This window comes from Centroberyx affinis, unplaced genomic scaffold, assembly GCF_046629955.1.
Source record: "Centroberyx affinis isolate AG114_WGS23_722 - 3 ecotype Tasmania unplaced genomic scaffold, CSIRO-AGI_Caff_v1 ptg000171l_1, whole genome shotgun sequence".
Lineage (NCBI taxonomy): Eukaryota > Metazoa > Chordata > Actinopteri > Beryciformes > Berycidae > Centroberyx > Centroberyx affinis.
Genome location: NW_027278868.1, coordinates 264,960 through 290,338, shown reverse-complemented (window position 1 = coordinate 290,338; position 25,379 = coordinate 264,960). Strand labels below are relative to the sequence as shown.

At 39.4% G+C, this 25,379-nt stretch overlaps 2 protein-coding genes across 2 annotated transcripts in view; one reads left to right on the top strand and one right to left on the bottom strand.

The window, feature by feature from the left end:
* tasp1 (taspase, threonine aspartase, 1) overlaps window positions 1-10,160 on the bottom strand; it is a 30,804-nt gene extending 20,644 nt beyond the window's left edge. Inside the window, exons 1-8 of the mRNA XM_071534882.1 lie at window positions 9,952-10,160; window positions 8,558-8,767; window positions 6,924-6,991; window positions 4,899-4,967; window positions 3,540-3,660; window positions 2,071-2,155; window positions 1,908-1,987; window positions 865-971 (exon numbers count right to left, since the gene is read on the bottom strand). Of these exons, the coding sequence (XP_071390983.1) occupies window positions 865-971; window positions 1,908-1,987; window positions 2,071-2,155; window positions 3,540-3,660; window positions 4,899-4,967; window positions 6,924-6,991; window positions 8,558-8,726 (699 nt within the window). The 5' untranslated portion in view covers window positions 8,727-8,767; window positions 9,952-10,160. The remainder of the gene's footprint in view (window positions 1-864; window positions 972-1,907; window positions 1,988-2,070; window positions 2,156-3,539; window positions 3,661-4,898; window positions 4,968-6,923; window positions 6,992-8,557; window positions 8,768-9,951) is intronic.
* Window positions 10,161-20,266: 10,106 nt separating this feature from the next.
* The window catches only part of macrod2 (mono-ADP ribosylhydrolase 2), a 245,342-nt gene continuing 240,229 nt past the window's right edge, over window positions 20,267-25,379 (top strand). The window contains exons 1-2 of the mRNA XM_071535025.1: window positions 20,267-20,437; window positions 24,904-25,005. Of these exons, the coding sequence (XP_071391126.1) occupies window positions 20,401-20,437; window positions 24,904-25,005 (139 nt within the window). The 5' untranslated portion in view covers window positions 20,267-20,400. The remainder of the gene's footprint in view (window positions 20,438-24,903; window positions 25,006-25,379) is intronic.

The following is a 25,379-nucleotide window of genomic DNA, read 5'->3' as shown; positions in this document are numbered from 1 at the left end:
TGATTATCCACATCTGTGTGAGCTGCATCAGGCCAGCTAGACCAACCTGAAACAAGACATAAAATAATAAAGAATAAAAGCACTCCACCCATAACATCATGTGATCCCTGCTGGTGAGTTTTATGAATAAGCCCCAATGTAGGTTACAATTTAGCCTGAAGCAATTTAAAAAGTTAATGCGGTACTGAGCAAGTCTGTGAATGATACAAAAAGATTACACACACAGCATGAATCCGAAAGCAACAGAACGAACATGCACGGTTTCACTCTGTCTGCCTGTGTGGATGGTGAGTGTGTTTGTATGTGTGCAATAGAGAGATCTCCACACCCTTGGTATCTCCAGGTCATGATTATCCCATGGTTTCCTCCCATAGGATTAGAGGACTATGCACATGCTGGGCCTTTTATCACCACTGATAATGTCAAGACAAATGCCTCTACTATACTATACTGTATTTAGAGCTAATTAAACGTGTGGAGTGAACAAGGTGGTGGTGGCCAGACCACAGCAGACAAGGAGGGGAAAGATGCCAATACTGTGCCTTTACTCCACTGAAAACCTCATCAAATACTTCATTTCCTTTGGTTTCTTCCAACCACACACACACCCTTTGTATTTGCTGCGTTGTCATTACATTCTATTTGTTCTGTTCTTATCTACTGTATATACTATTCTTTGCTGCTACAATGACCCAATTTCCCTATAGGGATCATTACATTTCATCTTATCTTTCTTACACCGATTACCCTCTATTGGGATGAGAAATTAGGCAGCATCAAATTATCACAGATTATGCCTACATTTTATAAGAGTAGGGAAAAGATAATTGATTTATCTCATTTAACTGATAACACATAACTCACATTTTCACTTGATTGTCGTCTTTTCTTTGTCTGATTATGTCCTGTGTCCATTTTTTCAGCCAGCTCCATCTTGCGCTTGTTCCTCTTGTACGCCGATAAACTGAACTCTGTGCATGACAAAATATTCACATTGAAAAGGCATTCAAATGCATCCACACAAGTGAGGCGTAATGGTAATTATCTGCATTTGAAATCACATCCAGGCCCTGCTATTTCGTCTCAGCTTGAGGGTCAAAAGCTCTTCACAGCACTTCATGGCAGTATGCATTTACAGATGAAGAGATACCCAATGATACAATGATCTACAGAGGACTGAGCAGGTTCAGTCATTTGTCAGCGCTCATTAGACCCAAACACTGACGTGTCAATCTGACGATGAGAATGAGCAGCAGGCTAAGAACATGACTAGCCTCCAAATTAGGGTTCAATATCTGTCAGCAAATGAACTGCTGCTGACGGCTAGCTATTAATTGCAGTGTTTAGAGCACTTTTTCGTTCTGCTCTTGTCAAATCGTTTAATCAGAAAAGCTAGAAAATACAATTACTGCAATTAAGGAAAATGTAGAAATTGACTGGAACGCAATCAATTGATTGGGATGCAATCAGCATCAGTAAAAAAATAACACTTCTTAGGTGAGGCAGATTGCCAGATGAGCAAATCTTAAAAGGATAAAAATCACTAGACAAAAGCTTACACATCACTGGTTTCAGCTGTTTTCAAGCCCCCAGTTTCATCTTGTTTACCTCTAGCACAGAAATGTTTAATATTCAGAAAGGTTAAAAGGAGTGCTGTTTGATGTCTGCTCAAGGTCTATTATAACAGCCTAATGAAGAAAGCAGTGATAGTTAAACAAAGGTGGTGTATTGCATGAATCTGCACTGTTAACAAAAATTAACAGCTGCTTGTGTGAGTGGGATTCCACTAGCAAGTTAATTGTTCTTATCTTCTCCAAAATACTAAGTGCATCATGATGCTGTTTGCAGAAAAAGAAAATCATTTTCTTAGGCGAAGAAGATCTTTGAATCAGTACAACAATACTCACTGGTGGCCATTTTCTCTGAGGGGCATGGTGGTATTCCATGGGTCACGGCCCAATCATGCGCTCCTCGCCCCACTAAAAAGCTGAGAATAGAAAGACAAAAATACTAACACAATGGAAATGGAATCATATTAACACAACATTAATTAATGACCAGGATAATCACCAGGGGGGTATTCTGCCAGCTGACAGTTTCCCTTTCTGTGCTTCGCTCAGTAGACGGTTTGCAACCAAGACTGGGTTTTTTATACCTGAAGGAAAAGACAACAATTCATTCCATATGGTTACATTACAGTATAATAAGTGAAACAAGATGATCAGTTATTAATTTTGATTTTGAAAACATGTAATCCTTTTGTCCAATCAGTAACAGCAAAAAAGATACTGCAGCTCATCTAGGAAACACAACCTGAACAATCCAAAGCAGGTATGAGTCAGCGCTGCCTCAGGCAGAATGAATTCATATAAATACATAGAAACATCACGACTTAGATTGCAAGTGGACTGTATAAATATTTATAACAATAAAGACTTTTTCCGTTAATCACTGAAACCATGGATGTCTTAATGTAGGCTGCATAGTTCAATATAGCCTAATCTATTTCAGCTTGTAAAGACACAGGAAACGTGCTGGAGCGCTCTAATCAGGTTATATGTTTGCCACCACCTTAGTTCCAAAATCATTTTTATGCTTAGCCCTAAAGTAAATGTAGAAAATATCCTAGCAGTATGGTTTTATTAAACTCACTGCTGTTCTTTGTACATTGTCAGAAGTTACTGGAGATATTAATTCTAACCATTCCCAATTTCTGGAAACCTAGAAGTAATTTGCAATCCATTAAATAAGGGAAATAGAACCGTCTTCAAAAGAACTAAATGAGAATCTCATTCCATGCTAAGGTTCCAAGTTTAGACAAGTATGGTTTTGATTTCTGTAATGTCTCTGTTGGTCTTCTGTGTATTATCAGTAATATCTTAGCTTGTTTTCATAAGTAATGTATTCATTCATTTCACTGTGTAGTACTGCATGTTTTCTTTTTTAACTTTGTTACAAGAGCACACCTATGAAAGATAGCTTGCTCTCAAAGCTTTCACCCTAATTCAACATAGCTTACTAAATTGAGTAAAAAAAAAAAATAAAAAAAAAAACTTATGAGAAACATGGGCTGGCAAGAATGCATTTCAGATCTATGCCAAGAAACATTCATTCATCATGTACAAATTATATGGCTAAATGTTACATCATGCAGACATGGTAATAAAAACAATCTGTTGTCTTTTGGGCTAAATGTCAAGTGCCCGTTTTCACCCCTGGGCTGTTTGGACTAAATTATGAGGTTTTACAAAAAATGCCTTTGTTGGAGACCTTACAAGCAAGGCTCTTTGCAAGTATGCTGATGTGAACACATTAATAGTATGTGCTGGTTATCCTCCTGGCAAGGATTGGGTGGTCCCTCTATGTTAATAGGAATTCCTGATGCCAGTGCTCTCCTACAAAATCCAAGAGGGTAAATCTTTGAAAACATACAGCAGATACAGGCTTGACTCATTTCCATTTCTTTCAGGTGACTGCACTTCTGTGCCACAACAATACAGCAGTATTACATAAATATCAACACATCTGCAGTAACTCACCACTAATGGCGCCTACAGCTCCATAATGCAGCGACTTCCCATCCATGATGCCCGCGTCACACTCAATCTCCCCTGACAAATTCAAGTTGGAGCCCATCCCCGCATTTGTAAAAGGAGAGTCCTGAGAAAAAATTAAAAACATGAAGAGTCATGAATGAAATTACGTTTGCTACCAGCCATATTGTCAATGTTCATATGCTGAAGAAAAATCCTGCTGTTGTAGATAGTTTAATCAGGTCACAATGGGCCCCTCTTTCCTAACATCATAAGTCCTGCTGCAACGGCAACATTTCCAAACTGTACTACATTCGGAAAAGCACAATTACTATACTCACCAATCTTAATTAACACACTGATCAATTTACAGGATGAGGATCAAAACATTAGGATCAAAAATATATTAGAACATTAAGAAAGAAACTGCTGGTGGTTAAGTTCTCTATATATGCAACAGAGTTGAAAGAAGAGCGGTCAAACATCTGTCTGTCCAGCACACACTGATGGCCACTCGTCCATATTCCAGTCTGTTTGGGATGATGATCTTGACACCATTTTCAGGACAATATTGGTTAGCTAGCCACTTGCCCCTCTGTTCTTTTTCCTTCCAATTAGATTCAGATTAGATTCATATTCTTTTCGACTCTCTGTTTTTGTGGCTGCTTGCCCTACCTCTCAAGAATTTTGCTGGTTTAGTTGTGGGCTGTGGGCAGATCTACATGAATATTCCAAATATTTTTGCTTGATTCACACTTCCACTTCCGACCACAGCAAGTGCTGTGCATGTCTCTACAGAGTTGTCACAGCCAATATGAACTAAATTCAACAAGTACAGAATTTTCCACTTTCAAGTATTAAATTATCTTGCTAAATATTTTGTATGCATTTAAATGTGATTGTTGTCTTTTTTATTTATTTATTTCATTTTGGTTGCTTCCTCACTGCTTTGCCTTTACTGCACAGTTTAAACCTCTGTCATGGTTACAAGAATGCATATTGCCCCCCATATTGGGTTTGTGGTATCCAAATATATATATATATATATATATACATACAGTATATACATATCTGGTTATTCTACAAGCAAAGTTTACATAAACGTGAGGGCTTGCTACACTGCACATGTCTCTGTACATTTTTGCAGAGCAGCTGCAGAGCTAGAGAGTTCATCAGTGTCGTTATTTTTTTATTCCCCAACCCCGAGGAAAATCACCCCTTACATCATCCAACAGGATGTACATACATCAGAGACTGGAGTAGCATAAAGCTATTTTGGATAAACACATACATATGTCAAATTATTGAAAGTTTTTTGGTCAGTTTTTTGGTCAGATGTGGGGTTAAATTAATTAACAAACCAACCTCAAGCTCAACCAGAGCTGCGGCCACTGCTTCTACTGCAAGGGCACCAGCCTTGAGTCTGTCCACAGCCTGGGAAACACAGACATGGACAGCTTGGTGAGAACGTGTCAGCATTTAGGTAGGATAAACATAACAAATAAGCCCATTGCCGATTTCACCATCCACAGGGTACTTCATTGAACTCAATGACACAAGACATGGAGAAGATATGAGAAGATATGGACAGAAAAATAAAACATTCTACCTCTCTCCTTAGTTCTTATTTTGTTTCTTAGCACATGATTATTCTACTGTAGGCACTCCTTACTGTTGGTTGCTTGTAATGTTGGTGATCAAGGAATTGAAGCTTCTTCTACTGTTACACTCATTGTAATTCGCTCTGGTCAGCTAAGTGCCTAAAATGTACATGTAAATGTAAACACGGACAGTTGATCAAGTTTCTCATCAACCAAAGGTGAAGCATACGTATAAAGGGGTTATCTGCTCTGCAAGCTTATAAAAGTTAGCATGGCATGTTACATTATAGTAGCTCTGAGATCTATCTGGCCAGCTGAGGCTGGCAGTAGTGTGTTATCAAAACATAACTCACATAACACTTCTCTGGCACATAGTGCCTCCTCTCGAAAGATTTATCCCTCCCTTTTATCTCTTACACTTTACCATAGCTCTGCGGTCTTTATAACGCTTCAATTCTCTCTATTAAATCAACATTTGATCAAAACAATAAATCAGTTTTTTTCCAGGAAGTGAACAAATAGTATTATTTATCGGACCCTAAATATGGGAATGACGCAATAAAACACTGTATGACATTCATTTACAATTTTATCGTATTTATTTAGGTATGACAATTAAAATCAGTGGTTAAAATCAGGAATCATGTTAGAGTAGAAACTAGAGTCAAAGGAAGTGGCTGTAGAATTAAGAGAATGAAGTGTTGGGAGTTCACAGGAGCACAATAGCCTCCATCATTAGATAATGAAAAAAATATTGAACTACTCAGACTCCTCCTTGGGCTGGAACTGAGTAACTGGGAAAAAAGGACCTTGGTCAGGAAGGTGACCAAGAAACCAAGGATCACTCTGACAGAACTACAGAGTTCCTTGGCTGTGATGGGAGATCTTGCCAGAAGGAAAACAGTCAGTGCAGCACTTCACAACTCTGGGCTGTTATGGTAAGATGGTAAGTATGGTAAGATTCTGTCTGAAACTGGACTCCACAAAGCGTTATGTCTGGCAGAAAGCAGGCACAGCTCATCACCCATCTGACACCGTCCCTACTGTGAAGCATGGTGGTGGCAGCATCATGCTGTGGGGGCTTTTCAGCAGCAGGGGCTGGGAGACTTGTAAAGATAGAGGGAACAATGAATGGAGCCAAATACAAACACATTCTTGAGGAGAACCTGCTTCAGAGCGCCAAAGAGTGAAGATTAGGCCAACTACCGTATTTATCTTCCAGCAGGACAGTGATCCTAAGAATACAGCCAATGGACACTAGAATGGCTTCAGAACAAAAATGTTAAAATGCTTGAGTGGCCCAGCTGAAGCCCAGACTTGAATCCCATTGAAAATTTGTGGAATAACTTGAGGATAGCTGTTCACAGATGCCTCCCATTCAACTTGACCACGATTGAGCAAATTTTCAAGAAAGAATGGAATAAAATCCCAAAATCCAGATATTTCAAGCTGACACCCAAGTATCCAAGATGGTTGGAAGCTGTAATTGTTGCAAAGGGTGCTTCTACAAAGTATTGATTAAGGGGGTTGAATACTTCAAAGATAAATTTGCAAACATTTCTGGTTGGTAATGACTTTGTCATTATGGGGTATTTTGTGTAGATTGTTGACAAAAAAAATCTCATTTTTTAATTCAGGCTCAAGGGGGTTGAACACTTTCTGAAGGTACTGTGTGTATACACATAAATATATAATAAGGTTTGAAATGTTGACGCCTGTGTGAAATGCTGAGGCCTGTGTGCGCATGCATGTGCACATATATTATGGAAATACCCATAAGTAGACTTACTTGCTGGCAAGCTCTTTTGCACACGTGCTTGTACTCCTTGGCCTTAGATTCAGAATGGTATCCTGCTCCTGAAAGTAAATAAGGAAAAGAGTTTAACCATTTGTAAAGCTCTTCAAAGCAGGCAACTATTTTGCTAGACCTATTGTTGTCTCCTTTTCAATGCACCATAGTTGCCCCAGTCCACACAAGTACAGCAGAACTAAAAACATAATGATGCATCAAACAACAACAAAGTGGTGCAATGAATGCCAAAACTAGGCTAACACTTTGCACCCATTAGATTTCATGCTGTGTTATCTAGAAATGACACTAATAACTTTTCTTCTCCAGTTATGTTTAAAAAGTACACCTTATCAATTTTCTCTAGGCATTACACTTCATGCTTCCATGCTGTGGAGTAGCTACATTCTCATAGTACTGGAGTACAGATGCTGAGAAACACATTAAGTTGATTTGTCTGTTAGTAACAAAGGAAACATATTATAAGAATATCATTTAGTTATTAGACTATCAGGCTGTGTGCCGGGAACATTTAATCACCCAACTGTATGCTTTAATTACAGTGGTAAAACCATTGAGCTGTAGTACTATAAACAACACTGAAAAGTGGTACTGTAGAAATGTATAATAATCATAGCAGAAAAGTGTCATAGCTTATTCCACTCAATTTCCCTTCAACAAACCACCACTAAATGATCACATCTATGAAGCTGTGAAGCTGTGTGTTGGTCTAAACTAACTGTAATTTTAAGGCTATGCAGTAAAACTCATCTGCTTAAACCAGCACTGGGCAAGCAACTTGCAGATGCAGTTACTTTTTACTTTTCACTTCTACTAAGCCTTGTATCAGTGGGCAATGCTGTAGACCAGATCCCCATCTTGTCCACAAATAGTTGTGGAAGAAAGAGGCAGTGATGCCATTGGTGTTTGGGTTGGGACAAGTCCAAAACAATAAGCAGTGGCTGTGACTGGGACTGGCTGCGTGTCTGATAATGGACCTAGGGGTTCGACACGGAGGATTTATGCACTGCATCTGTTAATCACACATCTAGTGCTGAAACAGTAAGTGAATCGACAGAAAATTAATCATTTATTATTTTTATAAATGATTAATAGTTTTAGTCATTTATCAAGTAAAAATATCACACATTTGCTGGTTACAGCTTTACAAATTCTAAGATTTTCCCGCTTATCTCCATTTCATATCATTATAAAATTAATACTTTGGGGTTTTTCTGGCTGCTGGTCAGACTAAGCAAGCAATTTTAAGACATCACTTTGGGCTCTGGTCACTTGTGATAGGCATTTGTCATTATTTCTGACACTTTATAGACTAAATGATTAGCCTAATCGAAAAAATAATTTATAGATTAATAGATAAAGAAAGAAATCCATTGTTGCAGTCCTGCATACAACCCACGAGAAATTATGTATGTTACATAAAGAATACATGTTTTTCAAGCTACTTTACATTGTTAATCATTGGTTTGTTTGTTTGTTAAACTAACAAAATTGATGGGCTTTTTTGGAAAGGCTGAACCCTCATCAGAGCAAGCAACATTGTGTCTGATAATGGACCAAGTGACATTGACTCTATTGATAAATGAAACTGTTTATAGTGTGTGTGCACTTACCTGCATGTACTAACACAAACCCGCCAACACCTTTTGGCTTTTGATTCTTGCTTGATACCGAGTCTTGTTGATTAGACCATGAATTGGCCAGGGGAGAGGAGGGCTGCTGCTCTTCAGCAGAATTCATTAGATTTTCCATAACCCCTGCATAACTTGACAAGCCTATCATGGCCTATCAGACCCTGGTAAGAAAGTCATTGGACAGCACACCTGTTACAGAAATGAGAATGCAACGATTAGGCTTTGTATATATAAGGCATAATACAAGACAAGGTGTCCATTAAATGTTTTTGATGGACACTACAGAGGCAAAAAACCTCTGTTTCTGTCTATTAAGATCATTTAACACAGTAGTTTTCATTCCAATCAAAGGCTACAGCATCTTATTTCTAGTAGAGATTGGGAAACTACATCTGTGAATTCAAAGGACAATCAATCAATCTTTTCCTCTTTCAAGTAAAGTATTATTTGGGCTTGTACTGACTTTTAGAACATTAGACTCTTTGCAACTATTGTAGCAACTTATTCCATTTTATTTTATCGTTAGCAACTTCTCTTCTTACTCTTTCTCTCATGCAACCTGCGCTTGGCAATTATCTAAAAGACTTAATGAGAATTTTCAAAGTGAATGGAAGAGGTGCACCTACTGTATACACACAAAATTGAAACTACAAATAGCAATGTTACATCTGAAAACTAACAGCACTTGAGATTTCAGACACAAGGTGAGTGATGTCTCTAATGTTACTAAAGCTTCCCATTTGAAGTATTATGATCCATTAACACCTGGCTAATTTCTCTGTACAGTTATTTGCCTGGAAACTTCAGCCCAGTGTGCTGAAGTGCCTTCAGCTGGTAAGATGGCTAACATGTTAGGCCGAGGATAGAATTGTGTATTTTGGACGATATGCTATGCATAATAAATCTTCTATGACATTTGTATATTTGTTTCATTATAAAATTAAAGAAAATTTTCAGTAAAATCACTTATATTGGAAATGGCATCACCACTCATCTGAGGTACCATTCAGCCAAGGCTCGAAGTTGGCTCAGCAGTTTGTGGACACAAACTATAGTGACGTTACAACCTCAAAACTCAGTAAGGCTACAGAAACGAGCTACATGCTGCACATAACACTAAGACGTATTTATATCACCCATAACACAAGTGTTAGTTAACGTTTACAATAACCAACTTTCCAAAGAACGGCTGTTCTAATGTGATTATAACAGTTTAAAGTTTGCGTTTGCAAACAGACGTTACTTAGCTCATATTAAACGTCTCATTAACGGCAATAAAGGAGGATAATGGCAACGCCCACAGCACTCCTCTACAGCAACCACACATTACGGACAAATAAGTAAGTTATTGCAAAGCAAGCTAAAAGACTCACTTGTTTTCGTTAGCTTGTTAGCTAGCTGGCTAACACACCTGCCAGAACAAACTCAACTTACGATTTTTTTCTGCTCCTCTTCCAGCGACAGAATTAGCTGGTAACTACGATATTACCTGACATGTTTTTGATCTACATGAGCGATAGTTAGGTGAAGGAATCCAACTAAGACAAACTTTGCAATCGCACACTTTCTCACCTCATTTGTGCTATCCATAGCTAGTAAGCTAGAACATCCAAAAGTACTTCCTGGTTCAGATACACGTTGCTAAGGAAGTGCGTTCAGCCAAAACATTGGCCCACGTGTTAAACACCGCAGCTGAGCACGGAGTTGTTCAATTTATTCCTGCTAGACTATAGCTGGGTAAAAGCTTTCACCTAAACAGTAACAGCTTATATTTGGCTTGTAAAACAGCGCTATATGTGCTATAGAAATACACTGAACTTGAACTTTGTTTACTACAGTTGTGTTTGGCATTGCTGAGAAGGGTATGGGCTTTATTTGGACTTTGTTAGGCAGTCTTGTAAACAGAAGCCTCACTTTGGATGTTTGAGTTAAAGGGGAATGGCACTAAATTTAACTGTGTTATTCATATGTCCATTGAAAGTGTAGTGTGTATTGCAACTAGCCTCCCGTAGGCAGAAACAAGAAGAGCATTTGTTTTGCACTTCAGTTGGTCATGTCATGTCCTCAGACCTCAGATAAGATAGAAAATACTTTCATTTAAAGTTGAACAAAAACAATCTGCCTACACTAACCTACAGAGTGACGTTGCTATGAGAAAACAAGGCAAAAAAACCCAAAAAAACATACTAATTATCACATGACAGTTTAATATGATTGGCCAATTTAATTTGCTTGCCTTGTGTGTTTTCTCATTCCTTCCCTCTACATCTACAACCACCTGCAAAGTGTTGCAAAGTTCTCAGTGAAAGCTAGATAAGAGTGGACCAACCAGGTGTATTTGCATAGCCTTTATCAGGCTATTCTATGTTTGAGTTGTTCAAGTTTCAAAGTTGTGTTGGCTTCCTTTTGAGCAATATTTGATTTTCCTTTAGCCTTCCTGCTCTCATTTTTATGGCACGTGCAAGCATCACAAACTTTTTCTTCTTAATTTTAGGAGGAATAGCTCTATCTTGTGTTTTGAATTTGTACTCTAGATTCTCAGGTCCAATTTCTGTAACAGAATCTGAATACAATTTATTAAAAATATTTTCAAATTTACCAGCAGTGGTAGAGGGTTACGGTTAATCATAACGGGTCTAAATGGAAGTAGATGAGATTGGAGTAATGTTAAAAGCAATACCAAGAGAGACAAATCTTTTATCACAGCTTTTACAATAAGGAAACAAGTCATTAGTGTATGACCAGTATGACCAGAGTGTGTGTTGTAACTTACTGTAAAAGCTTAAATTTAAAAAAAATACATTGGCCCAAAGCATTTTCACAATGGTTGGACAATGATTATTGAGCCAAGAAGAAAACATGGCCTTTATCAATGATAAAATATCTGAGAAAACAGAGATGAAATAATGAGTTCATGGTCATTTAAAAATACACAGTATAAGTCTTCTTCTAAAAATAGACTCAAATGAAGAGAAATCCCCCAATGACACAAGGTTACTGTAGCGTTACTGCCTGTTTACCACTTCTTAATAGAAATGCTAGTGTGGCTGATCGACACTGGAAAAACCTCAAAAAGATGTCACTGTATTGAAGAGGGGAGTCATGAGGCAGAGGCAAAAAAAAAAAGATTATATGGAATAATCAAGAAACATAAAGATGCAGTCCCAGGATACTACAAATATCAACTCAGAGAAGCTGTTTTTAGGGTGGATTTTTCTCACCATATCAATGCATCTTAACTTAAAGCTACTTCTGACATTATGACAGTGTGAGTGTTCTTCTTTAGTTGTGTTTTACTACAAAATGTTTCCTGGCTAATTGCAAGTTGTGTGTCGGGTTGAACAGCTGGGACGTTTTAATCAGAGGTCATCTTTTACTCAGGAGCTAATTTTAGTGAGTGAGTTAGGCTCCACAGCTCACAGTTCAAGCTCACAGTATCACTTTGGTAAGTTCTCCAGAGCAATGGTGGAGTTGTTACTAATGGGAGAGGAGGGGATGTGCAGTTCCAAAGACATGGCTATTCAGAAAATTTTGTGCTGAGCCCGTCAGGCAGCAGATCATTAAACCCTGTAGAAAAACATTTAGTTAGTGCCTGAATGTGAGGAGTGACTCAGTAGTGCTATAGACATAGACAGAGGCAGAGCCCTCATGACTCAGGTTAACTCTCAGGAAAAGTTAAAAGCCAATCATTAGCTGCTGTACATTTTGAATTCTCCAGGTGTTTTCCATTCTGTCTAGACATGAAAAGATCTTTTATTGTTAAGGTCCATTAAGGAGAAAGTGAACAGCAGAGGATGTGACTCAAATAGTAATAGAACCTAATGCACAGAAATGATTATTCCCTCATGAAGTCCAGCTAAGAAATATAGCTAAATTCTGTTTGAGTGAACTGAAGATGTTCATCTTGTTTCACCAACATCCTATCCTATACTTTATTGTTATTATAGTTCCCCTGCTGGGAATTAAATTATTAATACCAAAGAAATGAGTTACTATTAGACTATATTGGACCACAGTTAGGATCATAAAATACATCATATTCAGGATAACTCCGGATATAATCATCACCAGTCACCATAAAGACCTACATCATCACTGATCTGAAACAGGCACTTGTGTGTTTATGGTCCATGTAGGAGTTGCATGGGTGGACCCAAACGAGCACATTCTTTAATCATATGTAGTGTAATGCTGTTTGTTTTGGATCAAGTCAACAGAGATGAAAGAGAGCTGCTGAGCCATTAAAGGAGAGAGCGAGCTGGGGCCAGGGTGCAGACATGGAGTGCTGAAGAGGGGCCCAGCCAGTCTTTAGGGGGTGGCTTTAGTATCGCATGCCATGTAATCTCTGTGGAAACTATGTTTTGCTGTTGTGGGTGCTGCACAGAGAAAAAAACGCACAAGTTCATGTCCAGTTTTCATAGATGTGTTATCTGTCTGACCATACAGATTGCAGACATTATATACCTGAAGCCAGTTCCACAGTTGATCCAGTGGGTTGTGACTGCTCATTCACAAGGCAACTTCAAGCTTGCATATGCTACTTGTGAGTCAAAGTGGGCTATAGCTATGAAATTGCTCCATCAGAAACACACTAGATTAAAAAAACAAAACAAACAAAAACAAAACAACCCCTACAAACTTCTGGTGAGCTGAAATAGCAGTGGCACTGCTATAGTTAATATGCAACTTCTAATAATGCCAAATACCTTTACATTGTATTGTCTGAGTGCTAAATAACATATGATTTAATGGAAAAAGACCCTCATTATGCTACATAGCATCATGTGCCTGAAGACTGTTGTTAAAACAAAGTCCCTAGGGAAAAATGACTTAAAATCACTTTGAAAAGTACAGAGGTGCACTTTGAATTAATTTTTTTAATGGAAGAATGAGCTCCACTACCAAGGTCCATTGGATCAGAGATCCAATGCAATTATTCTAACTAGAAAAGAGCAAATTTGCTAAGAGGTTAACATTTGAAAATTTGAAAGAAAAAAACAGTGGAGCATGGAACCAAGATGTGGGTGCTGGGTGCCACAGTAATGTCTGATAGCGTTTTTGCTGTGCATTTTGTGGAATTTCAGTTTTCTGTAGATGCTCATTTGGAGAAAGAAATGTGGAACTACCTGTTTAGCCAGAGGAAACACTGAGGCCTCTGTAGTTCAATGACTGCATCCCGTCACCCTAGAAATGCTCCTCCTTTCCTTCACTATCTCCTCCTTTCCTTCGTGACCCGGAAATTGATGTTTGCCCCACCATCTTGCCAACTGTCCCAATACTGTAGGAAACAAAATAAGCTGCTTTGTTACGCATATATAATCCTGCTAATAAGATGCAGATTCAGGGACATCCTGGTGTCTCAGTGGGCAGGGGCGTGGACCATATGGGCACGGTGTCCTGGGTTCAAATCTGGCCCAAAACCTTTGTTGCATGTCATCCCCCTCTCTCTCACATTTTTGCTGTCCCTCTCCCTACTTTAAATTGTCAAATAAACGTGGAAATGGAGAAAAGATGAAGATTCAGACTAGGTTTAGTGACAGAATGTTGTTTAATATAATCTTTGTCATAGTGCAATATAGGCTATTGCATTTTAAACAGGCCAGGCATGATAAAGCCCTGTGATTGGCTGTAGGACTGGAAGTTTGTGATTGAGCCACTTCATCTGCAATCAATGCAGACTTTTTTGGCGAAAGAAGGAAACAACTGTGCCGATTCTGTTCACTCCTCCTCTCATTCACTTTTCTCCCTTCCTTTCCTCGCCTCCTCCAAGTTACTTCCTGGTAGGAGATGAGTGGTAGTGAAGGAGAAGAGGAAACAAGCCGTAGTGAAGAGAAACGTGACGCACCCAGTGATAATGTTTTGATGTAACTTAGAGTGCTGTGTCAGGATGGGGTGGTGTTGTAACTTTCTGTTGTAATTTTCTGAGTCCTCACAACAGATTCAGTTTTTAATGGAATCAGGTTTGAACCCATGCTAGTTGACCTTTAACTGCAAAAGTGCATAATCTATCTGTAGTAACAACAGGTATAAGCATGATATTCCTTTTATGTTCATGTTTTGCTTTTGTTTCACTTTTGAAAACAAAAGTGTTCATACATAGATGCCATAAAGCTTTGGACCAAACTCTCTTGTTCACCCGCTTTGATATGTTGAACATCTATCCACAGTAAAACTTGAGTTCAGCCAGAGATCAGTGAGGCATTCCTGCTGGTTAGAGCGCGGGGGAAAGCAGGCACGCTCTGGTGTGAAGAGACAGGCTACATGAGGGCTTTGTTAAATAGAGTAAAATAAACAGAGGGAGCCGTTGCAACACATTTTGCCAAAGCTACAACCCACAGGAATCCTACTGGAAAACACTCACAATGTGATGCTTTTTCAATCCAACCCCAAACCCATTTTGAGCGTGCAGACTAAATAAAGTACCACTCAGTGGACCACTGTATCCACACACACAGATGGGTGCAAATACATCACAATCTTGTGACAAATTACAAAGGCTCCTTCAGAATTGCACCAAAATGAAAATAAATACTGGTGGCGCGTAAAGTGTTTAAAGGATGGAGGACCACTCAATCTAAGAAGAAAATTAAGACTATAATCTGGTCATGGTGCACGCAGGAGAGAGGCATACGAGGCAAATGTCCTCGCCCCTTTCTGCAGGTTGAAAAAATATTTCCTAGGGGTCGTTTAATCCAAAAGAGGAAAAGCCTAGAGGGGCAAGAGCTAATCAAATGATGACTGACCCAAAAGGGAGAGTCTTTCTAACCACTGGCCCAATTTAAATCCTATTTACAGAAAAGATTATGTGTTCTGAAGAAAGTGATTATTTTCCTATTAAGCAGTGTTAACTCCTTATAAATTACAAAAATATTCTCAAACCTACCAAATATAAATTGCAAAGGTTATCATTTCATATACATGTAATATTGTAAATTCTGCCCATCTCTGCAGTCGCATGGCTGAGCTTTGGCTTTGGAAATCAATGGTTTGTCTGCATACTGGACAATAGTAAGATGTTCAACATGTAAACCAGCATAAGGAATTTAAAGAACAAAACATGCCAGTCTCTAATGAATTCCTATTTGTTAGTAGTTTGTCTTTCTTTTCTATATGAACAGCGTGCCACTGCTTACAGCTGCGGAACAGATGAGCAAGATATTTGACAGAATAAATGATATGGACAGACAAGTGTTTGACAAAGGAGAACAAGAAGTCGCACAAACCACCAGCCTGCACCATATGACCAATGACTGATAATTTCATTCAGGACTCAGCGATCACAGCACAGATGCTCTGCCGCTGGGGTGCAATAATAAACTTCCATTTCCATCTCCGAATACATCATAAGTATTTTGCAAAACATGTTTACGGTTTTGTTGATATGCGATAAACATCTGTGTCCATGCAATTTGGCTGAGGAATGAAATGATTTTCTAGGAGTAATTACCTTTACAAACTTTCTACAGGATTTAACATGTTTGGTATGGATGCATATACAACTGTTTGTCAAACCACATCTGGGACTTTCAATGAGGAATGTAGAAATGGCTGAAGCCTTGTCCTTGACTAAACTCTGTTTTCAGTGGAGATCCCTGTTGGGTAAATGTTTTTTAGTCTAGAACTAGGCTTAAGATCTGTCTCTGACAATTCATATGCTTTATCTTTACTATTTAGGCATTGATTGAGACATGATGATATAATCCCTTCAGGGCAATTTACCAAACCAAATAGTCACTTACAACACATAAAAGGGCTTAAGGATATTGACACAAGAATACCTATAAACAATAATTGCCATAATTATAATTCCTATATCCTTAGGGCTCACTTTAAGTTAAAGATAATTTTGTGTACTTCTCAGTAGGTAATTGTGTTGTTTGCTGTAATTACGTTGCTATGATCATAAGTGGGATTTGAAAACAAATCAAATCAACAAAGAGCTAGTTGGGGTAGACTGATTTTGATGATGCAATGTTCTTGCTAGTGACTTTGAGGTACAGGCACCGAATTAGGGATAATCTCCTCACACTGTAACCATGACAATAACAATGGCCTACGCAGTCTTACACAAATAGATCCTCCTCTGTTTGGAGTACACAGAACTGCCCTGCAGAGCTCTCAAGGAGAACTATTCACTGGGCAAATGCAGCCAAGTCTGCATCTGCTGTACATCTTTATTCTGCTCATTGGACATTATGCTGTCTACAATATACCTCAATATACCTGTTGAGGAATGGCAAGGGCCAGAGCAATCAAAGCAGTGTGTAAACAAACCATTTTATATTACAATGAAGGAAGGAAAGACCAGACTCCAAGGTGTCACTTTTGGTTGGTTGATCTGGAATTTGGCAAAAGAAATTACAAATATTCAGAAAAGCCAGCCACAAAATAACATTCTACAAAACGTTTGTCATAACTAATAGTGTAGAACACTATGGAACAATATAGAACAATATAGCATAGTGTATGTATGGTATAGTGTACCATATTACAGCATAGCATAACGTAGTATAATATAGCATGTGCCATAACTTACTATGCCAGAGGTCTTGTTGTCAGAATGGCTCCTGGATGTCTCCAAGATGTCCATGGAAGCTCTAACTTAAGACATAACATGTGTTGCTTTTACTCTACTTTGGTGACCTGTTCTATTGTCAGGACATTCTGTACGTCCTTGGAAGATACATAGGACTGGTTCAATCTCTTCCTCTTTGAAGAAGCGTACGTAGCCTCCTTCTGTGTGCATCTCTTCCTCTTATAAGACCCTTTTCAATAAATATATATTCAAGTAAGACAAACCTCTGACTCCAGAACATTTCTTCATCAACTGAAGAGTATAGTATAGTATAGTATAGTATAGTATAGTATAGTATAGTATAGTATAGTATAGTACAGTACAGTACAGTACAGTATAGTATAGTATAGTATAGTACAGTACAGTATAGTACAGTATAGTATAGTATAGTAAAGTATAGTATCGTATAGTAGTGTAGGATAGTATAGTATAATAGAGTATAATGTAGTATAGTTCATAACAAGATATCACCATAAGAAACCCAAAATATTCACATTCAGCTGTCTGTTAACTGTGAGCAGACATCTCCAGTTCTCCATTTTCTTTCAAACCTTCTTAATGTCTGAATAGGTAAACCTAGTAATAATGATAATGATGTGATACTTTATTGGTTGTAAACTCCCCTTCCGCTTGTCCCCTCCACAGGGAGGTCAGAGGGTCAGGCTCAGCTACAGAGCATCAGGGCTGGAGCTGGTAGTTCAGTGCTCAAGGACACTTCAGCAGTGGATGTTTGCTGACACAGGCGTTCAAACCTGGGTCCTCTGGTTGAAGTGCAGTCTACCTACTCACTACGCCCAAACACAGAATGTAAAATCAAGCTACAGGAAATAGATTAAAGATTAGGTGAGACAAGTTTGGCTAGAACACTGCAGTCCCGGCACAGCTCAGTGAAATGTCTTTGCTATTCTTTATAGGATTGGTTGGAGTCACAAGCCTTTTCCAAGATATGTGATGACAATTTTGACCATTAGAAAATCTGATTTTACTGAATTACATTTCTAAACTGTATCTGTCTCTGTGCAACACTGTTTCTAATGTTGCAAGATTGACATCTAGTGGTTTGATTTGAACAGTACAGTACAGAGGGAAAATCTTCAATGGCTACACATCAAAGCTCACCCTTGTTTAAATATAAGGCAGGATAAGATGCTTTACAATTTGGCATCCCCAATGTGCATTATGGGCTCTGGTTACAGAGACAAGTAGATGTCTCATCATGGTTATAACAGAATGGGCATAAACTATTCCCATAATTTTTGAATCCGCATTAAGTAATGGAGGTAGAAACTAATTAAGATATTACAAGGACAAATTATGAATTTCTGTGCCAGATGCGAGAGCCGAATTCTCTGTGTCAATTTCCTAGAAAGGGCACCAGCTCAATGAGATACAGATCTTTAATTTCACTATGAGAAGTCTGGTGAGCACTGTGAGACATTTTTTCCAGCTTGATCCTGGAGTGAGTAGATCTTTTTGCACTGTAGTATAACACAGCTTTATCAGTGATACCACTGTTAATTAAAAAAGGTATAAGGGTAAATGCCTTTCGGTGGACAACCACAAGCTCACTAACCACCAACATAAACAAATAAGAAAAGACAAAATAATATTTTGTGATAGTATTCATTTTCATTTTTGAAATAAATCATTGTTTGCTTTAACCGTCAGACTAAAATAAGTTTTAGATATTATAAGCCCAAACTGTAAGTGGAGCATAGCTGCTAGCTGTAGTGTCACCTTGACACGGAATGCTCTTATCCGTATTCATGTAAATTGATTAAAGGCATTTGAACTCTTGGCACATGAACTGACTATATTTGACAATTAAACATGAATTTTAGGACCCCAATCTGGTTCAGGGTATAGCACCAGCTATTATGCTGAGATCCCCACAGCACTGCCTTTATCGATGTTCATTTGTTTTGATTAAAGACATTTTTCTCTCTCAGATAATGTCAGTAGGTTTAGGAGCAGATGGGTCTGGACCAGAGCAGAGCTCACACAACAGATGACAGCCGGTGATCTCTGGAACCAGGCTCTCACACATGACAGCCTGACTTACTGACCGGATCTGGTCTACACTGTGAAATAGATAATTGTCCTCTGCCATGAACAAGGGCGGGTTACCATGCATCTGTCTCCATTTGTGTGTTTATTTGTTAGTCACACACAATATCTCAGATACTACAGGCCAAATTATGATGAAACTTGGGTGAATGATGCCCCATGTCATTAGGGATCCACCATTTACACAATTGTGGTCATAGGAATTACTTCAAATAACTTGCATTTTTTGGAGCTATCATCATGAAATTTTGTAGGTTATGCAATCCATGGAGACCTTTAAGCTCCTCCCATTTGATTTTCTAAAATTATTGCCTCCCACATAATGCAAAATTGCAATTGTTGTCTACATCATTTGTGGGCAACAACATATTTACTGTGAGCTCCTTCTCTTTGCGAATAACATGGCATTTCACATTCATGGCCAGGATGTCTCTTTGTCTATTGATTTATTATTCTGTTCTCTTAAAATAGTGCATGTTTTTTAATGATAGGAATAGTGTAAAGTATGAAAGTATACTATAAGTAGGTTATAAGTATCAAGATAATGGGGTTTTATGCACTACAGTAGCTGGAGTCCCCCGACTCCGCCTCATAATCTAGGCAGAATAAAAGGAAGTATAGGCCTAGTAGACTACTACTAAACAGGGTGTTCAAAAGTCACAACAAAATCATGCAAAGCATATTGTCTAAAATACATATGATAATAAAAAAAAACATTCAAATTTTCACTTAAAGTTTCTGAAGTATTTTCCGGCTAGATTTCCATGCAGTGACTCAAAGTATAGACTCTTTAAGATGTGCTCCATGCAGTGTGCACCAGAGTGGCCCGGCGTTGCTAGCCTACCACTTCACACGCCAAGGGGATGAACCGTCGAAAACAACCTACCCCGCCTCCCGAGCGCGCGGGTCTTATCTGACTGACTCGTCGCCTAGCCCAATCGTGCGTCCACTTCCTCGTTCCCGACAACCAATCATGCGGCCAAGATTCGTACACATAATTACGGCGCAATCAGGGTAGGTTGCGTGGACTGAGGTCCATAGAAATTTGACAGCTTCACAGGTGAGACATCGTCCAGAGGCTGTTTCACTTTCCATTTCAGTTTTCCGGACCACATTCGCTGTGAGCCTGGGGTTGCCACAGTCAAAAAACAGTCATTCGAAGTCCAACCATTCCGGCAGCATGAGCAAAAAGAAAAAGGACTGGAAGACTGAAAAAGGTAAGGCTTGTTTTGGGGGGAATGTAATCTGGAGGCTATCATCATCTCCATGGCAGACAGCATGAATCCCATCCATGCATAAGCTTGACAGCCACTCTTTCCGTCTTTCCCGCTTTGTTCCTGTACTCTACCTCATTATCAAGGCAATTCGTTAAACCGATATGATGACTGTACAGATGTTGTACTGATGTTGCGCCTGTTTGGTAGCCGTCAATCCACGTTTGACATTCGCAACAACACTGTCACATAGTGGCCTCTTGCCTGGTTATTAGCTTACACTTAACGTGCTCGCTGCTGTTTCCTGACTCCTTGTTTTACCTGTTTGAATGGCAATTAGCTCAACATACCTCACAGCTGTGTGATGCACCAACATCAGCCCGTTGAGTTGCATTATAACCTACTGCTCTGCAACTAAACAGTCGTATTCCTAGAACCAACACACAGACAGTTTCTCTATTTGCATGACATAAAAACAGACTGATAGCTACTCATAGTAATGCTAGGTATTATTGGATACAATTCAGTAAGTTCACTTAATTTATTTATTCCCATGCAGGGCAAGTGGTTTTGATCTCAATGAAAAACATCAGAGAGAGACAACATGACACAGAGGCACAGGTATAGGCCTGCTGTACACAAAGGGGCAGTGCAGTTAATTATTAATATTAACCTTTACCTCAGCGTGGTTATGAAAAATGTATGTTTTCCTTTAAGCAGTACAATACTCCTGTTGGTCCAGGAATTTGGCACCAGATGCAGGCCTTTAAGAGCTAAACCTGTATCCTTCATAACATCACATTGGACTACTGATCCATACTACTCAGACTTTCAACACTGACCTCTGTTTGCAAGTAATGAGTATGTGGCTTCACTCCTTAGTTCATGTAACAAGGTTGTCTGTAGTTATTGTTGATATTGTTGTTCTATTATTATTTGATTTAGGTTATTATGATTCATCTGGCCTGCGAATACTGCAGTTTAATCCGTGTCGTGTCATCAAGCCCACTGACTCATGACTTGATTTGAGTCTATGGGAAAATGTTCGTAATGTTCAGCAAAAAGCTTGGAGTAAAGGTAATAAATTAATCTTAGCCAGCCATTTCCCAATTGAGCAGGTAGCAGCATGGAATGAACATCAAAGTAAATCAGATTTCATATTCCAGGCATATGCCCCTCTAGCTCAAACTACTTTAAGTGAAGATTAAGGGAAAGTCACAAAATGTGAGAGAAATTCTGAAACTTAAGGACAAATTGAATGGATGATTTCCATGTTTTAATATGACATTTTTTCTAAATTGTTGTTTGGCTTGTGGTTAGTCTTTGGGCTAAGAATAGGCCTATATAGTTACCACTAAAGATAAATTCATGTGAGTCACGGGGGAAAAATCAAGCCAAAACATGCACAATTTTAGCAGGGATGCACACGATTCTGAAGTCTGAGAACTTTCTGAAAACAAAATGAAACAGAACTAAACAAGGAAACAGGAGACAGGTATTGTTGTTTAAGGGACTGTATAAGCTGAGATGTAGCGTAATATGCAGTTATCTCTCATTTGGTTTTGCCATTAATAGAATTCTGTTCAGAAATGTCAACAACACCATCGTGATCGGCTTCCTCTGCCCAGAACTCACCAAGTACAGACAGAGATCATTTGGCATGTAGCATTGTGTCATTATTGTTTATAGATATCCATATTTAATAAAAACATTTTAACCCATCCTGTTCTCATTGCAGCTAGGTTAGGCTTTGGGATTCTAAGACACCTAAAAGTTCAGCAGAGTGATGAACCGCTGTAGTGTAGCCCAAAGAGCACTGCTGTGCTCAAGGACCCAAAAACTGCCTTTTATTCATCCATGTAGAATAAAAGCAGCCTTGGGAATGCAGTGTTTCCCACAGAACAGAATTCGTATGTATTTGTGGTGGTACGTGGGTTGGGGGGGGGGGGGGGGGGGGTTGAGTGCCTTTTTATTCTTGTATTCTCTTATATTGTCATATCTAAAGTACTTTGTGTCAAAGATAACATAACTTAAAAATATAAACAGTGCTACACTGTTCTGTTTGTTGCTTGCTTTTGTCTACAAGGTGAAGAATAGAAATGAGACCCCTTTTACAGACAAATCTGCTTTTTCTGCCCTCTGCCCTGCTGCATCTCTCTGTGCTGTCAGTTTCACCTGTATCTTTACATCGTTAAATTACTAGCCTTTGACATTATTATCTACTCTGTTTTACTGCTCAGCAGACTGTCTGTGCGCCTCCTCAGGACCAGTCCTTTTCCTTCTTTGAAAATAATTTTCAATATTAATCTGGATTGAGGGAGCAAACATTCAGAGTCAGAGTTAAAAAGTTAATATTAACGTTATCAGTCCACTCAGTGGATACTGACTAGCAGCTAGGCTATACAGCGTGCTAATCTCGGAAACTCAGCTGTATTCAGAGTAACGTTAACTGTTAGTTCTTCTTTTCGGGAATTCAACCGGCCGTCTTCTTGGCATGGAAAAAAAATCTCCCTCACGCATGTGCAGTGGGAGGCGAACAGACGGGTCCGGTGAGAGAGCGAGAGAGAGAGAGGGAGAGAGAGAGAGAGAGAGAGACAGAGACCGAGCAACAGAGAGAGAGAGAGAGGGAGCAACAGTGTGTGTGGGAAACACTGGAATGACAGGACAGGGCGAGAGGGAGAGAAAATACAGAAGGGATAGGAAGGATATCCCCCTCACTGCAAAAATATCTCTAATGTAAGCCTGAGCTACCGTGGGATACTGCCTGAGGATGACCTGAGGAAGCTCACATTTCTCCTCAAAATATAGTCAACCACTACTGCCTCAATATTTTAGGCTCGGGCCTTATGTAAGAGGCATGCCTCATAACTCATAGTCCCTTTCAAAAAAATGTTTGTTGAGCTCATATACTGTAGGGTATTGTTGCGTGCGCCTCGTCAAAACCCAAACCTCAAAATTATCTGTGGGGGATATAAATAGTTCATAATATGGTAAACGTGATGTTCTGCTTTTGTATGGTGTTGTCAAACCACATCCAATTTATATAAACTGCATTTTACACAGGGGCACATTTATAATTTGTGTAGCGTCGATATCAAGAAGATGCAAATAATTGTGCTTTGGCTGGCAGTGGAGATGAGCATGAGGACAGAACCAGCAAGGATGGAAGAAGGCTAGAGCAGTACAGAGGCAGAGCAACAGATGTGTGATGCACTGATGTCAGCCAATTAAGTTGCATTTTGTTCTGCAACCAAATACAGGGATATTCCTATAACAAAACAGCACTCGTACCACTGTGTTACACAGAACTCCGGAATGGGGTCGGTAGTTAGTAGCTCAAACACAGACATGTATAAGATAATTGTGAGAAAGTCGGTTTCTCTATGTAGCTGCACCACAGAAAAAGTATGCTGATCGTTGCTCACTCATAGTGATGCTATTGTTGCATACAAATCATTTCAGTTGTTTCACTAACGTTATTTATTCCCATGCAGTGCTAGGTGTCATGAATCAGTGGCAAGTTGAGGGACTTAAGGTGGCAGTAGAGATGAGGACACAAGCATCGAGGATCGCAGGGTCAGAGGAGCGGTAGAGCAGTGCAGAGCTAGAGCAAGATGGGGCAAACTATGAAGGATGCCATCAAGTGCAGTGGGTCTCTACTGAGTGCCATGGAGACGCAGTAGTATGCAGGTTTTCAGGTTTTCTGGCCAATTGCTACAGCAGCCAATTTCAATAATTAGCACATCTTCAGCCAGAGAAGAGGAACTAATGAGTGGAATCAGCTGGTATAGTGTGTGGTTGGAATGAAAACCTGCATAGCTTTGGATCTCCATGACACACGGTTGGGAACCACTGGTGTAGTTAGTAGGGAGACGGGGGGTTCAAGCCCTGGACACTGAATCCCCCTGCCTCCAGAAGCCCTGTTCTGTAGCTGACCCGGGGGGGGGGGGGCAAAAGAGAATTTTAATGTGGGAATCAATAAGTATCACATTATTCAAAAAGCAAATGTAGAGAGCCGGGGTGGAGTGGAGCAGGAGAAATGAGGAACAGGACAGGACCGACGATGATGGCAGAGCTGGGGGAGGAGGGGGGGGCAGGAGAGATGAGGAGCAGGACACGGTCACCGGTGGAATTGCAGAGCCAGGAGAGGAGTCCAGTCAGACACTGACCGCACTCCGGGCAGGACCAGCGACAACTGCCGAGCAGTATGGGTGGTGGACAGGTGACCAAAAGGAAGCACACTGGCAGGCAGTTTGGTATGACATGCAGGAAAGGAGAAAAAAACGAGACATTTACTTAGTAGAGATGTAAGTCAAAAGTTTATGGCTTGTGTTGGAAATTAATTTTCGACTTGTCACTATCTGTCTATGCCGTTTCCCAGTTTCATCTTTCTTCCTTTCTCCTTCTCTCTTCAAACCATACGCCCAGCTTTTATTCAATCTAAAATTTACGATCACTGTCTTCCACAGAGAGACTGCTCCGTCTAGATCAGGAGGAGAGGCGCAAGGACTATCGTCGCCATGATTTCATATCTCTGGACAAGATTCCCACCTGGAGGCAGGGCAGTAAATGTAAGTGAGACAGCTCATTGCCTTGAATGTCTGTTGGGTCGGGTACGGCTGATAAATTGCCAAAGTCTGCCACTCTTTACACAGCACAGTGGAAATACAGCTGCGTATTGTAATGTTTTTAACATTTTTACATTATATTTTAGGCAATTAGCATTTAGAGACTTAAAATGGGTGCAATTGTCAAATAAGCTTTAATTCCTAGATCCTCAGCATGACATGAAACCAGTAGGAGCTCAAGGGTCAGAGCTGTAGTACTAACCCGAACCTTTGAATGATCAAGTAAGAGATAAGAACCAGGAAAAGAAATTAAATAAGTTATGGAGAGGGGTAAAAGTGATTTTTTTTTTTTAGAGCAACCGAACAATGCTTACAAA